The sequence below is a fragment of the Apis laboriosa genome, unplaced genomic scaffold (assembly GCF_014066325.1).
Source record: "Apis laboriosa isolate Shangri-la unplaced genomic scaffold, ASM1406632v1 scaffold30_cov140, whole genome shotgun sequence".
In the NCBI taxonomy this organism is placed as follows: Eukaryota; Metazoa; Arthropoda; class Insecta; order Hymenoptera; family Apidae; genus Apis; species Apis laboriosa.
Genome location: NW_025222776.1, coordinates 328,668 through 348,180, shown reverse-complemented (window position 1 = coordinate 348,180; position 19,513 = coordinate 328,668). Strand labels below are relative to the sequence as shown.

The 19,513-nt window shown below is 24.0% G+C and overlaps 1 protein-coding gene across 1 annotated transcript in view; it reads left to right on the top strand.

Moving 5' to 3' along the window:
- The first annotated feature begins 7,050 nt into the window (after positions 1–7,050).
- LOC122714486 (muscarinic acetylcholine receptor gar-2) overlaps positions 7,051–19,513 on the top strand; it is a 40,613-nt gene continuing 28,150 nt past the window's right edge. The window contains exon 1 of the mRNA XM_043935851.1: positions 7,051–7,148. Coding sequence (XP_043791786.1) covers positions 7,051–7,148 — 98 coding nt within the window. The remainder of the gene's footprint in view (positions 7,149–19,513) is intronic.

Sequence of the window (19,513 nt, the reverse complement as noted above, 5' to 3'; positions counted from 1 at the left end):
CCATAATAAAAAAAGTGTAGTAATTTCGCCCATAGTACAGATGGACAATAATAGACCATCTAAATTGCTGAGTGATGTTTAAAGCCGCTTAAGAGGAGAATGAGAAGCGTTTATGACAATCTTGCTTACTTGATATATAGAAGAAATCGATAACAATATGTTCAACGTCATTCAAAGGAACATCATGCTGGTTTAAATACTCTATATATCTATAAAAAGATATTTTGGATTGAAATTTTGACACTTCAAATTATTTTTTAAAGTAACTTTTATATTTGATATCGTATATAAATAAATCATGTATAATATAAGTTTAATTAATTAAGTATAGTTTGGTAAACATAAATTAAATATGAAATATATGATAATAATGAAAAAGATAATTTTAGCTTTTTCTTAGTAATGAAATGTTTGTAATCAAAATATTGAATAGCTGAATAGCTGAAAAAAATAAGTTATTATTAGAATAATTAACAAATGAAACTGTTTTTTAATAATTAAAAATAAATTGAATTTTGATTTTTAGATTTACCAATCATTTCCATCAATTGAAATCTATAATATTTATTTTTTTTCTTATTTTTTTTTTAAGAATTTAACAGAATTTCAAGAACAAGAATATAAATAAAGTTTGATTTTTTACAGTTTTTAAAACTCAGGTTCAAAGTTATTCAATAATAATAATAATTATTATTTATCTATAAAATTCGATTGTTTTAATTCATATTAATATTATTTATATAATTGTAACGTTTTAAAACAAATTCAATTGGAAGTATTATTAAGTTCGAGATTCTAAAATTCGAAGCTTTTTGAATTTTGAAAGATTTTGAGTTTTTAAATCCAACTTTAATATTTATCTTTATCAGAGATTTCTTATTGAATACCTCGTGCAACAAATGCAACTTTTAATAGTAAAAGAATTACTTAAAATTAAATATCATTAACCAAAGTCCATGATAACAATTCGCGAAAATTTCTTCCTAATCTTTATTACGATATTTTCAAATATTCAATAAATCAGATTCAATAAATCATCGTAAATTTTCATAGATCAAAATTAATTTTCAATCATTAATCTTTGGGCATGGATAATAACAAAACTGGAATAATTATTGATACAAATGTTCAATTGATTGATTGAAACTGTTGATAATGCGCATGTCGATAACGTTTTATTCGATCTTTGATCGAATGTTACCGACGAAGGGAAGGAAGAGAGAGAGAGAGAGAGAGAGAGAGAGAGAGAGAGAGAGAGAGAAGAAAATACGAAACGATCGATTCAGATTAATCGGTGAGAATCTCATTAAAGCCAACAGGAAGGGAAAAAGCGTCAAACTAGGTTTATCGACAATTTTTTCCCCCTTGGAGAAAATATATTTGTATAGTTATATATCGATCTAATTCCAAGCTGCAACGACTTTCATCTCCGCTGCAGAAGGATATTCAATCAGCTGACTGGAAGCGGCAACTTCCTTTTCTCAAACTAAATAGCAAACGCTTTTCACGATTTTTGCAAAGTTAAATTGTCTCTTATTTGTCCATTGTCTGGAAACTGTATGCAACAAGATAATAAGGAATCTGTCATGTCTAATATATCATCGATTAATACAAGATCTTTGATAATTTGGTTTCTACTTCTCCATTAATATCGGAAATTTCGGATTCGCCTTAGGAATTGATTAATTGCCGATGAAGATGAATATCAGATAGTTGATATTACGACGATAATTTCATTGTTTTGTAATTGTTAATATTCACTATTATTATTGGAATAAATTGTATAATCAATTTATAATAAAGTAAATATAAAAGATATTAGTGAGGAATATTTATTATGAATAATTGAATTGGATTTATAACAAAAAACAACTTATTCAATTATGATATATTTTAATTATTGTTCTTCTCTAATATAATTATAGATAATTTTTGCAGAATTAGTTTTTCTAAAAAAAGATAAAAATGATTATTATTGATATAAATTAAAATAACTAAATCTAATCTTAATAATAAAATTCAATTCATCCAGATTGAACAAATACTTCTCTGAAAAATCTGATCATTATCTAATTGATTTCCACTTTTTACTCTTCCCACACAATTAAAAAAAAAAAAAAGGAACATTTAAATCGATTCACAAAACAATTTAAATGGTATTAATTTATACGATACTTTTTATTGCTATTTAATTCCAAGGGTAAAACGTTTTATTTAATTTATGCTTATGCATAATTCATACCATCGAGGGTTGGAATAAACTACATTTAATCGAAAATCCATTTTTCACGTAAATCTACATATATCTTGAAGTTACATCGAAGAAACTGTTAATCGGTAATCGATGAGTGGCATCGAGCAGTATGCACATAGTAATATACGCGAAAATAAAATGCAAAGAATCTAGAGATCCCTAATTGCGTAGAAAACAAAGATTAGCAAATTGTTTGAAATTCATAGACAGGGAACAAGCAAGATAAATGAGGAAAAAATCAGGATTGTTCATGGATTTTCGAGCTGATCCAATGATTGCTGCTCGTATCATTTGAAATAACAATAAATACGAAACAAATTACCGACTGTCGATATGCGATCGTTGTCTGATTCGTCGGTTCAATTGTTCAGAATGATTTGTTGCGCATGTATAGATCTCGATGTCTACATGTTTCGCGTGTTCATAGTGGAGGTTTCACGCGTAACTTGCCAGATATTTGGAATAACATTTTAATCTATTGATCAATAATTCGTGGGAAGTTTAACATTGTCAACAATATTCGTTACAAATGTATTGGTGTATCAGTTTTTATTGAAGTGAAGCTTTGCAGTAAATAATTGAAATAAACAATTGAATGATAATTATTTAATAAAGTAAATAATAAGAACGAAAATCTTTTTGTGTTGTTTGTAATTTTTGATAATTAAGGAAATTTTTGTTATAATTGTATTAGTATTTTTTAGTAATTTTTTAATAAATTGAAACTTTGCAGATTAGATAATTGAATTATGATTGTTTAACAAGAAATACGAGTTTTCTTATGTTATTCATAATTTTTGATAATTAAGAAAAATTTATAGAATTATTTAATTTTTAAGAGATCATCAAAAGAAATTATGGAAATAATATCTATTAAGGAATGAAATTTCATTTATTTTAGCTTTTAAGTTTTATTGATGAAATCTAAAGATCAAGAATTATTTTTAAATATTGTAAGACATTCAAATATTATATATTATTATTCTCATTAACTTTTTACATCTTTTATAAGCAATCATTTCTTTTTGTTATAATTTCTCAAAAATCTGGCAAACTTTCTAGGATATTTATGAAGTTTTTTTATTATACAATTGATTATCCATAAATGTTAAATCAGATAAATTTATCAATAAAAGATAAAAAAATCATCTCGAAATTCAAAAATGAAATTTTGTTTCAAATATTTAGTTATTTTAATCAATATTGTATTCACAATCGAAATAAAAATTTAAACGAAATGTCAATTTGCTTTAATATAAATTCAATCAAAAATCATCAAAAAATTAAAATTTCATAAATAACATCTCACATATTTATATACGAAATAATTGGACATATGAAATATAATTACAAGTTTTTCCGCTTAAATATTCTCTGTAGATACAAACTCGTTTCTAGGATCATTCTAATTTGATCCACCCCATCGGGATGGTTTATGGCTTTATATCATTAAATTACATATTCCTCGAAATGTCAGGCTCTTCTCACTTTCCATAGCTGAGAATCGTGGCTCGATTCTTCTCTCTGTTCCATTTTCATTATCTCCCGTCCGTTTCACATTGCTCGCACACAGAGGTACGACATGTGCCACGAAAACTCATTTGACCCCGTGCCCAAACACCGCAGTTGCGATCTGTAAGGGGAAGAGAAGAGAAAAAAAAAGTACCCTGTATCGTTGACTCGCATCCGAACGAACGTGACGTGTGCACAGATAAGACGTACGGTTAGATTGAGGTCCACGATACTTCTCATGTTTGACTAGTGATGCAAAATGAGGCGTGGAATACATCGAGGGTTAAAAGTTGGTAGGATAAGAAAGGGCCCAGGGAGAAATATGTTCTTTGAAAATGGAAAAATACTGGGGGGGGGGGGGGGAGGAGAAAGGTGTTACTTAAGGAAATGACGTGAATAATAACTGCAGGGGGAGGGAAGGTGAAAGGATCTATTGCACGAACTGATAGGGAGAGAAAAGTGTTTCTAGGATAATAAAATGAATGATAAAATGCTAACTTTTGTGTTGTTGATGATATTGGTAATTATAGGGTATGCTATTTAAATCGATCTATCTGAATATCTTGTTATCAGTCATCAGTGTTGCCTAATGTTTTTTGAGATACAATTCTGTTTTGTAATAGACAAAGTAATTTGCTAGATTTTCTCTTTTTTATAATTGTATAAAATTTTATTTTTTTTATAATAGGTTAAATAAATATACAATACGGCGGGAATTAAAAACAAATATTGAAAATCTGTAGAAAGAATAATACGTGTATATTTAATATATCTATGTCATGAGAGTTTTTAAGATTTTTTTCGTTATAGTGAATTGTTTATATTTATTGTATTTTTAAATAATTATTTTGAAATAAATTTAAACGCTGAAAATTTCTATTTTAAAGTTTTCTATATTATTAAATAATTACATGTAAAAATAACTTGAAAAAATCTTCGATCTTCTTGGAAGTTACAATCCAAAGGTTGGAAGTTCATGCTGTACTGGAAAATTTTTCAAATAAAAATTGAATAATTATATAGGATATAATATATATAATATATTATAATTTGTATATATAATATTTATATTTACAATATATTATAATTTAACTTGTTTAAATAGAAATATAAAAGATATTTTTTAAATAAATAATTACTATAAATAACTTATTAATTTTTTTGTTAATATGTCAATACGAAAATACATATTTTCATTAAAAAAAAATTAATCTTCACATATGTATTAATATTTTATATATTTTTACTAATAATAAAAAAAAACCATTCAATTATTGTCCGAAATATTTTTAAATATTACATTATAATATCAATTCAAATGGAACATTCCATTGTTTAAAGAAAATATAATAAATATTTAAAAAAAATATTTGAACATTGTAGTACAATATAAAAAGCATATTAAGCAAGATTGAAAAGAATTGTGTGAGTCGAATAAAATGGGAGTTAAACTGTATCCTCTTGAAAGAATAGAATTATCATACATATATTCCATTGTGATACATATAAATTCATTCATCTTTATTATAAGACTAAAATATTGTGAAAGTAAAAAACTTTCTTATAGTAACACTATAATAACAATAGTTATACGGAATATTTTTTTGTCAAATTTTAATGTATATGAAAAACAAAATTTTTTATTAAAATAATATAGAAAATGTTTATGAGATTGCTTATTGAATAAAAATAACAAAAATTTAAAGTGTTTTTGTTATATATTATAGTTTTGTATATATTATAATTTCATGCTTTGATATAATTTAGAATAATGTGGTCAATCTCTACAATAAATTTTTTTTCATATTACAGAAAATTACGAAGGTCAAGAGAATGAAATGCATAATTGTCGCGTGTCACATGAATGCAAAAATTTAATTTACGATTTTATTGCAAAAACAATTGCACGATGAAAAAGTATTTGTATAAATTTTTTTGAATATATTTTATTTAAGCGATTTTTTTATTTGATATATATGTAATATATTAATGTTTAATACAGATATACACAAATTTTATTTTTCTTTATTTATCTTATATATAAATCTATTTTATAAGCAATTATATATGTAAATTTAATAATCTTGAATTTTTATATATTATTTTTAATCATAGAAATAATTATATTTAAATAATTATACTTAATTAACTTACATTTAAATTAATTTAAATCAAAAATTCTATTCCATATTATTTATAATATATTAATAATATTAAAAAAAATTCTGCTTAAAATAACAATGTTAAATAATTTTTTTTTAAAAACATGAATTATATTTTATTTCTATTTCTAACATGGGACCTAAATATTATTCTTTTAGTAAATTATAAAGTCGAATAGTCTTCAATCTTCAAACATTCCTTTCAACATAAATGAATATCAATTTAGATGAAAATCAATAATAAAAGGATGCAGCGATTTCAATAGCATTCGCAAACGAATTCATTTCAATTCGGTATCTTTATCTGGTTTATATATTTGCTCTTGGGGACAAGCCACTGCTAAAAGAGATATTTCTCTCTACTATTTGAAATAATTCCAATTAGCCTGACCTATTATAATCCTGTTCACGAAAATTATTTCATGTAAAGAATAATGCGACTGAATTAATTCTTGTAATATAAGTTTACTTGCAAGATATATCTACTAATTTGCAGTTAATTAATTTTTCGAGTATCAAATTTTATAAAAAGAAAAATTCTTTTTTATCAATTATTTATGATAAAAGCATTCTTTTATAATATATTTTCTTCAGCAAAGAAAATATAAACAAAAAATATATTCATTGAAAAAAGATATATTTACTATTTAACTAAAATATATATCTTATATATTATATATATTAATCCATGTGTCCAAGTATCCAGTATAAAATTTTATATCTATTTTTCATAATTATTATTAAGGATTTTTGTTAAGAATAGAATATTTGTTAAGGATTTACATTTCAAATTTAAGAATTATTATTAAGAGAGAGAAAAAGAGAGAAATAAAGAGAATTAAAATTGAAAATTTAATAATGCTATTTTTGGATATTGATATAATCTTTAATCTTTCTTTAATCTTTCTTTAATTATAAAATATATTATGAATATTAAAATGAATAAAATTATTAAAAATATTAAAAATACAAAATTATTTGAAATATTTAATTTAAGAGTAAAATATATTACTACAGTAATTATTGTATTCTTTTCAGAATGCTCAAGAGGTGATTGGTTATTAAAGTGAAGGTGTCAGTGGTTTTGAAAGTTACTGCCATCGCAATTTTTCGCCTAGTGAAATGGAGATAAATGGGACAGACAGCAGCCTAAATGGCACCGAAGCTAATCGCACTACTTCTCCTGTCTTCATTATTAGCACGCGTTATATGACACAATGGTGAGTATATTTATAACTTTATACTGTATATGTTATATCCTACTTTCAATTAAAGGAAAGATATATATATATATAATATATAATATAATATATAATATATAATTAAAAATCAAATACAAAAATCACAAAACGAAGACATATAATATATATATAACTAAAAATTTTCTATTCTTAATGATTAAAATAATAACTCGTATAATATTTGATATTTTAAAAAATGAGAGTAGAAAAAAAGCAAAAAAAAATAAAAAATAAAAATTGCTCGCGTTTTAAACTCGCTTTTGAAATGTTAAATTGCAACTACTTATATTCTATGTATAAAATTCGGTGAGAACTGCATAATTAAAAAAGTATGTATAGCGTATAACTCTATAATATGTTATAAAGGAAATTAGGTTTAAAAGCTTGAAAATATTTTCAACCTTGCAATGGAAATTTAAAAATTTTTTTAAATTATCAGAATATTCAAAAAATAAGTTATAATAAACTCAAATAAAATTTTATTGCAATATAACATAGAAGTTATATTTTTAATAAATATTGTAATAATATTCAAATATTATTAAAATTATATGATTAATTTAATATTGAGAATTATTTAAATGTATTATATTTCTAATACTGCCTCTAAATATATAAAATTTCTGTCAAATTAATTTTAATGCTGCTAAAGATTAAATTTTAAAGATTTAATTTTAATTTAAAATTTTAATTTCTTGTTTTCTAAAACATATTTTCCATTGATTAAATTTAAATATTATTTCTATTTTTATTTAATTATGATATATTTTCTTTCAATCTCCTATATTCATTGAGATTTTACAATAAATAGATGAAATAATATTCATATATTAATTAATTTTTTTCTTTAAATTATTATTATTTAATTATTATTTAATTATCGATATTACTTAAATTATTACTTAAATTATATTAATAAGAATTTGTTAAAAGTAAAAAGCAAATTATTATATATTATCAAAAAATTTATTGATAAAATTCAAATTTTAATTTATCTAAAACACTATTTCACGTAAAACGAACATTTTATTCGCTATTAAGTATCATAAACAACACAAAAAAATTTTGTCCTTATCCTTTTATCTTAAATGTATACTCATTATATTCCTAATGCAAATTTGCAAAGCTAAAAGATAATAGATTCGAAGATAGAGAGCGATACTCAACTACAAACTCTTTTTTAATATCGTTTCAATATTGTTTATCAACACAAAATATCACACATGGTATAGTCAGATTCTTATCTAGTCGAAGAATCACCTAAGTTAAATTGTATTTGTGTCTATATTGAATGATAATAAAATTATATATATAATGGTACTATCAAATTTATTCAAATAGATATTTGATATGTATTTTTTTAAACTTTTTTTTTTATTATCTGATCTAATTTTCTTTTTGAGCTTATAAATCAATTATTTTCAACCTATGAATCGATAATTTTTTCAAATTCCATTAGAAATATTTCAATTTAATATTTACGTATGATTAAATTAATTATATTTAATTAATTATATTTAATTTCATGTGATAATAAATTTTAAATCTATTTTATTTTTTTATAAAATTTTTATAAAAACATCTCACTATTAGTAATAACATTTTACAGCTAGATATTCGTAGCGATTCCAATCTTCCTGCATCAAGTAGCGACGACGTGTATTTATGGAATAATCATCTTCGGTTATTTACTTCGCTCACTAGCAAGTATCTAGTACTTAGTACACGCGAAATTTTCGAACTGTTTCGCTTAAAGATATGAAGTTACGGAGCAATTTAGCAAGAGGTACGAGAAGAGGTATTTATAAATCTGAATTATGTTCTGAAATGGGTATGAAAGAAATGTTGACCTACATTTTCTTTAACATTAATACGCTATTAGGACTTATTAAATGATCTCGATCTTGATGCTCGGTTTATCATGATGTAACATTCAACGAATTTTAGCAGAGAATTTTAAAAAAAATTTTGAATTTTTTCTCGTTTTAAATTATGATTTAATTTTAATTTAATATTTCTTTAATTTTCTTTATGATAAGATATCTAAAATATTAATCATTGTCTTTTTACGTAATTCCTATATTCCTATACAAATCAATTTCATATTAGTTGGAAATTTTATTTTTGTAATTTTGTAAAAATGTAATTGTGTTAATAAATATTTTCTTGGACTAATGTATTGTAGATAGAAATATTTATGTATTACAAAAGAGCTTACAATTTACATTATTTTTTTCATTTACAGCTAATTAAACTAATATTGTTAGTAAAATTTTACAAATTTCTAGTACTATAAATTTGTTTTTTTCTTTCTATTATGATTCTTCTATTTTTTAACAAGAAAAAAAATATATTTTATCATTTAAAACTTACTACTTATCAGCGTTAATAATTCACATTTACAAATTTCATAATAAAAAAAAGTTTTTCGTATAAATTTTAAATTAACTTTAAATTAACTCTGCAATAAATTACAAAATATTTAATCGTCTGTAACAATATTACAAATTAATTATGTTATCTTACATGGTTAAGGCGATAAAATTGGAAAAATACAATACACGAATCACAAATTGAAAATTGTACATACATAATTTGCCATTTCTTCATTTTTCGAACTTCTAATTTTGACACGTGATCTATCGTTGCTTCCTCAAAATGTTCATTATTCAAGATTAATAGCGTCATGTGGTTTCTCTCGTACAGCCGATATTGGTTGTTCGTGGAGATGGTTAGAAAACACCAAGGTTGGAGGAAATGAATTTTCTTGGGGACCAAAACGAAGGCAAAAATTTCTTGAGGGTCTTGTTCCTTTTCGAGACACCATTGTTCCTCTGGTCGCGCTTAATGAGTACAGCTGTGCATGCGGTAAATGGAGTATTCGTTTGCCTCTTGTTGCTGTTAAAAGATTTCTAGAACGATGCATCCTTTTTGATATGAGAGTAATATATCTCTGAATATTTTACGTTCATTCGCCAATATATCTTATATTTTTTTAAAATAAAATTTGAACAAAATATTTTTGTATACAGAAGAAATTTCCATTATCCGAGTTAATAGTGTTTGGATAAGAAAAGCTTTGGATAATGGAACAGATTTTTTTTTTTAGATAAATTATTCTATTATTTTGAGGGAAATATTAATCTGATTTTAATAATACACTTATTTGCAACGAAATTGAGATAATTATATATATAAAAATATATTATTTTATTATAAATACTTAGAAATTTAATACTTTTTTATCTGCTTAATTATAAAAAAAAATTTTTTTAATGTAAAAAGTTAAATAGTATTTATTCTGAGGTTTGTATCATAAAAGTTCTTTTTTTAGCGTCTTGAATGATTTCATTTGAGAAGATTCCTGAAAAGGAAATATCGAAGTAAATTTCAATTTCTTTTCAATAGTGTCTAAAATTAATTTCAAATTAAATTCTATTTTCATTGTTAAAAAAAGTCACTATACTGGATAAATGTAATATTCAGTTCAAATAATAAAATGTTTAATAAAATGTTCAAATAATAAAGATTTTATCCATAATTGTTTCATTTTTATTTTCATAAATTTTCGATTATTATTGCAATAATTACTTAACGAAGAAAATTATTCTTTTTTTTCTTTGATTAAAATAAAAAAAAAATTTTTTAAAAATCTTTTTTTTTCTTTATAACATAATGAATAATTAATATTTCTTGATTAAACTAAAATATAAAGCTTGCAAATATAATTACTATAAAAGCATCATGCCAAAAGATAAATACATGTATCATCATTTATAATTATTAAATAAAATAAATTATTATAAAATCTACTCATGTAAATACATTACCATTTTAGGTAGAATTTAAAAGAAAAATAATAAATATCTTTTTTTTATCATCTTGTGTACTTACTTTCCAAATTATGATAACACCGTTGTATATCCAAATTTCTTGTGTAAATATTAACAGGGCTTAGCAAGTTTAAAATTTTACACCAGAGATTCGCTTTGTCAGTCTGCTGTGGTCTGATAGGACACATATACGGGTGAATTGCAAACAGATACGTACAACGAACGTTCGTTTCAAAGGACGGCCTCTGCGTTTTCCGATAATGCAAGCGGTGTACCTGTGAAAGGCAATTACTATCGAGAACAATTTCTTTTAAAGGGGATACTTGGCCAGAATATTTTCTCCCTTCTTTTTCTTTTTTTATTTTTTTTTTATTTTTATTTTTTTTTTATTTTTATTTTTTTCTAATAAACAAACGATATCAAGCAAGAAATAGATTAGCTTTTCAAAGTCTCGCAGCACAACTATTTTACCTGTCTCTTATATATATGTATAATTATATAGAAAAAGGGACTATAAATTTATATATTTATATTATGAATATTATACGTGTATGGCATATCTCTCCACTGAGACGAATAAATGCTATTTTTAATCACTCTTTTATTCCCTTGACCGAGATAGGTTAAATGTATTGGAACTTTTCTGGAGCGAATATTTCAAATGCAAGATTGCATTCCAATTAATATAAACGAGTAAACGAAATCGGATTCCATGAAATTCTAGAAAATTGTATCGCGATGCTCGAGTTATGCTGCTTCATTTACAGTTACTTACATTTATTTTTTATGGTATTATTCATATTTTGAATCTTTCTTCACCTCTACAAGGTGAACAGAAATGATCGATCATTCGAGATATCTTTCTAACTTACTTTTTCTTTCCTAATAGTTTGTTTATTAAATTTACATATTATTTATTTATTTGTGATACGACGAATTGTAGTCGTGATGATTCGATTTTTAAAAATTTGTTATAAATTTATTTTTTTATATAAATGCAATCGAGCTTTTTGAACAATTTACTTGCATGTAATGCGTGAACACATTCTGTTTAATTTTGCATATCGTCTGCGGTTTGGAGCAAATTTAAACATTTATATATCGCGGCTTCTGCGAGTTTAATTGAAAGGAGAGGAAATTAGTCAAATTCACACTTGAAACTCACAATGAGATTTCATTTTCAAAAATTGATTGAGTTAATCCATGGAGCGAGTATTAGATGCATATTTTGACTGCATAAATTTTAATAAAAATCTGCAATGATATTATAAAATATTTTTATGAATGAAAAACAAATAGAATTATAATAAATTTAATTTATACAATCAACATGTGCACGTGCTACACTTTCATTCATACTTGCGTTTTACTCTGTCGCTTTCACTCCTATTCCCTTGATCCTTAAAATTCTTAATGTTCTTTCCTTGTGAATTACTCGTATTTAATTGAAATTTCATTATGTCAATCTGTGTTTCATAAACTATATCAACTGAATACTGTGAAAACTTTTTAAAAATTTTATGAGTTCGATTTAATAACTTTCATATGATGTGTATTTTTTTCTAGATTCTTAATCATATCCTTTCTTAATGGAAGATAAAATATTTTTATATTTGCATGAATGAGAGTAATTATTCTTAATTAGAAAAAGATTAATTAGAAATGCGTAGTACTTTTATATTTTTCACAATGAAATAAACAATCAAACTTTAATTCAAATGAGTCATTTGTATACTTTCAAAACTCTGAAAATTACGGTTTAATGTATTCAGTATCGGGATGACGCGAACGTACACGTCATAGAAATGTACTATTCTATGACGATTGACGCATACGCATCACGAATACTTTTTTTTTAAAGAAATGTCAAAAAACGAAAAAAATTTTCCACATATTTGATTTTCCTTTTGCGTATGTACAAATCTTCAATCTAATTATATACTATATAAACTATCTTAAATTTCGTTTTACAATATTTCTTTCTTATCAAAAATCAATTTTTCACGCCACATTAAGAATTGCTATCGTTCTATCGTTTTATCTCGAAAGAAAATTTTTACATCCATTATATTATATTTTCGATAGATATAAACTCGTTGCTGAATCACTGTCAATCCAATATTTCGATCGAAGAATCTCGAGAATCGCATTAGCCCCTGGTGGATCGGAATTTTTTCGACAAAGAGAGATCCCAAGATGTAGCCATGATTTTTTGATAAGTCCCCCTGCACAATGGCGACGCTTGCAAAATTAAAGGATAACGATATCTGAGTTGAAAAAGAACAGTGGGCTGAAGTTTTTATCATGGAACGGCCGTTTCTTGTAAACGTGGTCTCTGATTTTTTTAGAGGGTAAAACAGAGATTGCAACTTCAAATAACCCATAAACTATTAAACGTCTGCCCCCGAAACTGGATGTCATTAGCTTCAGTTTTTTCAATGTGTACCATTGTGAAAGGTTCATCAAAAGATCAGAGTTTTACCACGGGAAAAATCCCTCTTTTTTGTCAGGTTGAGCTCAATGCTGATTTTGTATCAAAATTATAGTAGCGAAAAAGTTTAATCCCACGTATGTCCTAGTTATCGTGTTTCTTTTTGCTTATTTTTTTAACGTTCATCACGTTTTTTGGATCTGATTCGCAAAAAAATGATCATATTTATTAGATCATTTTTATTAGATTTATTTCTTAATTGCATAACTATATATTTTTTTTTTTTTTGTTAATTTTGATTTTTAATATTTTTCATTTCTTTACTTGTGGAAATACGTAATCATACAAAACGAACTAATTGTAGTTAAATTTTTGTACAATATCTATATGAATGAAAATTATAGTTCGAAAAAGACGTGTATATAAATAATGGATAAATGTGGAAATATAAGGCTAAGATAAGTTGAAATTTATAAATTTTGTAAAAAAATATCTAAATTATATCTAAATTAAAATTAAAAAGAATTAATTACTAAAAAATATTTTACTTTTAGTAAATAATATAATAATAGTAATTTATATATATTATAATAGATATAGATAATTGTAAAATATTCTTTTCCATTTCTTTTTTTTTTGCTTTCTTAATTTTTACTTGATTATCAGTTTCTTTTAAAGTATTGTGAAATTATTTTGATTAAATTAAATTACATGTATTTAAATATGTTTAAGAAAGAAAAATATTGATATATTTTAAAAAACATGTTTGTAAGTACTTTGGAAAACATTTTCATTAATTTATTTGATTGATCATACTTAATTCACATTAGTGTATGATTAATTCTCACTATGCTTGTGTTTCAATTTCTTTTTAATACCATATTATTAACAATAAATCAACTGTTTGCATGATTCTTAATAGTATAAGATTTGATCTAAATACACGAATGGTTTTCAGGTAATTTCTTTCATATCTGTTATTATCTATGAAACAAGATTTATTGACTATGTAATTGAAAATTAATTTGTGAGCAAATAAGTTTATGACAATACTCGACAATTATTTAAAAGGAAAAAATAAAATTAATTTTTCAATGGATATAAATAAGCATAATAGAGAAATAATTTTTATTCTGATTAAATTATTGTATCGTGTACTATTATTTTATTATTATTCATCATTATCTATCTATTATATCATTATCACTATCATTATTATTATTATTATCATTATTATTATATTATTATTTGATTTAAATGAATAAAGAAAATGGATTAAAATGAATTTCGCGTGACTTAAACTCAAATTAAGATAGTTATCTTATTACTTAAGAGAAATGAAGAGAATTTTGTTAAAACATATCACGTGTAACATAATTGTATTACTAAGTGGATTTTACATTATAATTAAAAATATTTATTATATTAAGATATAATAATTCTATAAATTAATTTTAATTGCCTCAAATAACATTTCTCTATATCAAATTAATCTAACTCCATTTTGTTTTTTAAATTCAGTTATATATTAATATTTATTTATTATCAGTTATATATTAGTATTATATTTTAATATTTTATTTTTATTTTATCTTTTTATTAAAATAATAAAGAATCACTCGTATTATTTGTTAAATAAAAAAGATTTAACGAATTTGAAACTTTATATCTTTATAGTCAAAATATTATAACATCTTGCTTATGCTATTAAAATTTTACATTTTTATACGAGTTTTGTATATAATGATAAAAACAATAATTCATAACTTGTTGCATATGCTAATATCCAGTAAGCGTGTGTTGATATCCGAATTCAAATCGGGATCCCGAAAGTTTGCAATTTTCGGGTGTTCATGTGTGTTTCGAATAATCGAAGTTAGATTCCGGTTGGGCAGTGTTCGGTCGAGATCCCAAAGTTTGTTAAATGTGGCTAAACTAGACTTCCATTCCATTGTTTTCCATACGATAAAATATTACTATCGTAGTTCTTTTGTTCTCAAACATCAATTACATCAAAACATAATTAATTTTGATGATTTTAATTTTTATTGATAAATTATAAAGAAAAAAATTTGAGTTCTCCGATTTTCACAGATTTGTCGCACATTTATTTTATTTCTTAGATTTTTTTAGGGACAGGAAATTTTTGTTTATTAATTTTGTATTTTGAAAGCTAGAATAATTCCAATTCTTTTTTTTTTTCGATCTTTTTTTCGATAAGAAAAAAAAAATTACAACATATAATTTGAAATTATTAACGAATTTTTGTTGTTTAAGATGTAACATAAATATATATATATAATATAATATAATAAAAAAGTATTAAAATATATGAATTTGGAAAAAATGGATATTGGCTAATCTGACTTTTAGGAGCAAAATTATTAATGGCAGAAAAAAATTTGGAATTTCTCAAATATTTATCGATTTAAATTAATTTCAAGAATTAAATTCAAGAATTTTTTATGATGGTTGTATAAATATAATGTTTTGAATAAATTCCAGACATTCCCAATTGAATTCATATCGAAAGAGTTAATGAAAGTTAATATAAAGATATTATGTATCGTAATATATGCATAAAACTTTTAATTAAATTTCGTTCAAACGTTTAAATTTTAAAATATTATATTATTAAAAATTACATTAGTGGTTCTAATTTTTGGATAATGGATTGCACAAAATTTTTTACAAAAAGAATTCGATCATATTTTGAACCATAATCTGGAAGCATAATTTCTTACTTGTATTTAACGCGTCAAAGGTACACAAGCGTGGCAAATGTAACTGAATAGGTAGGGATAATTAGGATTTCAAAGTTGAAGAGAAAGAAATGTTTCAAGAACGAGTAGGGCAATGGGGAAAGGGCGTGACAGTGAGCTGGCATCGAACAAAACTAATCTGGGGCAAATTGCACCCTTGACCTAGCCACGCTAATTCGCGTATCCCGTGGAGCTGGGCTATATGAGTGAGTTTCGGTTGATGGGGCCAGTTGTTTGAGTGCGCGAGTACATGCTTGTGTTCTGCGTCGTTATTTCGTAAAAAAAGAGAATCCATTGTGTCGTGCAACAGGAACAAAGCGTGCGAGTCATGCATACGCTCGACTTACCGATCGAGCCGATTGCTTACGAAAAAAAATGTCGAATATCTATCGTATATCTATCGATAAAATCGCTAAAACAAACGCGTGCATCGATATTATTGGCCTCGCGTATTCCTCTTTAAATAAGTGGAATGAAACGATAATTGTCGTGAATAGAAAAAATTTTGCCCTTCTGATCAAGATAGTAAAATGGTAAATTTAATTTTTGAACTCGATATATTTATTATTATTAAATATTTTAATTTATTCCTATAATAAGAATATAATTAAGAATATCAAAATCTATTTTAATAAATAAAATTCTTTCCAATATATGTTATGTATATTTACTTGAAATAATTTTTTTTTACGTGATTCTCCGTGTTATTTGTACTATTTGTTTATAATAATATAATAAGGTTACGTTATTTTATTATTCGATTCTTAATGGAATAAGTAGTTTAACATTACAAAGATTTTCTGACGAAGTCAGATAATGATAATGTCTCTTTTCTTTGGCATTGAAATCCTTTTTCAATAAGTTCTAAACTAATAGTATGGACCAAGCTCTTTCATTCTCATCATATACAAAAGGCATAGTCGAATACGAGTATTCGAGTATTACCATCTTTCGCAGATAGCATCATTTGGTATCACTGCGTCGTTTCTTTCATGGTTTATTGAAATACGATAAAACCAAATAGGTATCCTTTGACATTTTCTGTTTATCATTTTCTGTTATCGTGAAAAACAAGTATGAATTTTTCGCAAAACTTCACCTCTAATATTTAAAATTTCTCCAAGTGAAATTATATACGCGCTGTGTCCAAAGATAATTTTCTTTTGCAATATTAATAAACAAGTTATCAATAAATTATTAATAATTAAAATAATAGGAAATTAATAAAAAATAATATAAATATCAATATGATATTCAATGAATGAAATTTATTTAAACTTAATGCATTTACTCACATTTTCATTTACTCATAAAATTGCCATGATGAAAATATTATACAGTATTATGAATTTAGTAGAATAATATAAGAATGTTTTTTTAGACGAGACTATACACGCTAAGTTAAGAGAAATTTTCTTTTAATTTGCAACATTTGCAAGAAATTATTAGTAAAATATTCAATTGATAATCAATTATTTAGAATTAATGTAATATTTTTATCAAGGAAAATTTATTTATTTTAAATTGTTGAAACATAATACGAATAAAAATATTTTTCCAATTAAAATTCATTTACTTTTTTTTAATTTTTGTTAAATTTTTAAATATTAATGTGTTAATGTATAAAAATTTTTTCATAACATATTTTCTATCGAATTTAACAAAACGAATCTTTTAATTATGAAGCAATATATGATGCTATTACTTCAAAATCCGATATGGTATGTACATACATATATGGTAGATACTCTAAGGTATATTCAGCGTGGTCGTTTTCTAGAACGTATTCAACGAAACACTTTTTTTATCGCTCTGTGAGAGCTCCATTATACCAGATCGTCAGATTTTCGTGCCCATTTTCTACCTCTTGCATGCTAATTCTCTCTTCAAACATTTTTCTATAAGTTTCAGCTATTTCAACAGTTTTTCAAGCTCGATCGATTAATTTATTAACTGCAGAACACGAATATTATTTAATATTCTGATAACAAACATTTTTTATAAAATTTACCACTTTGTATAAATTGTTAATACGATGTTGTTAATACGATCTTGAGTTCTTTCATTTTTTCTTTTTTTTTTTTTGTACCAATTTGTAGGAATCATTAATTATCACATGAGTTGTTAAATAATTTAACACAATATTCAATAAATGAAAACTTTATCGAACATGAACTAACGTATTGGTATTATATAAAAATTAAAATATAAACAATGTTAGAAACAATGTTAAAACTAGAGAATTGATAATTAATAAATGCATGAATAGTAAAACAGTTGAAATGTAAAACATGTTAGAGCTCGTTATCTTTATATATCCTTTATAAAAATCGACGTTCAAGTTGTCACGAACTTGCAAAAACCTTTGCAATTCCAATGATCTGCATATCATCTGCATATCACTGACCACATGTAAAGATATAATGTGATTTTTCTATTACTGAATGTGTGTTTCTCATGAAACTTATTTCAGTTTTTATGCGTAATTAAACTTAGTGTAATATAATACAGGAGAAAACCTTGCACTATGTATTGCAAATTAATATAAATATATTTATAAAAATTATAATTATAAAAACGAATTAAATGAATAAAAAGGAAAAAAATAGAAATTAATCTCATTATTAAATATTATTATTTGTAAAAATATAGATATAAAAGATAAGAAATAAATTTTTCTCTTTTTAATTTTATGTGTCAATCGATTTGAAAAATATTAGCTTGTAAAGAGGATTATAACATATAAAAATATTGGATATTCAGATTTCAGCAATAAAAATTATTTCTCATCGTTAATGATATTTTAGATTAAAGTTTTTTTTAAAGTTCAGATACACATGATATTTTTATATGATAGATTTTCATCGAATTAAAGTAATTATTTTATTATTTTAGAATCGATTATATGAATTTTTGTCAAATTTTAATAACAATTAAAATCATTCATTATGTTTTTTATTAGAAATAAAATCGACAGAAATTATACTTTTTTATATGTACTTAATAATTATCAAAGTTAATGTAAATTAAAAAAATACTAAGATTTTCATGAAAATATATCAAAAAATATTAGTATTTTTTTATACTCGTTACTATTCTATGCAATAAAAATCGTTTCTCTTGTATTTAACAGAAAAAACGCAATTTTTAACTTATGCAAATTTTAATTTAATGCAATAATAAATCAATAAACTGTGCCTTTTATTAATAAAAGTTAATTACTGTTACGTATATCTCAGTTTCAAATTTAAAAAATTCGCCAAAAATTGAGTCAACTCATCGACTCAATAACTAATTAATTAATATTTTTTTCAATTA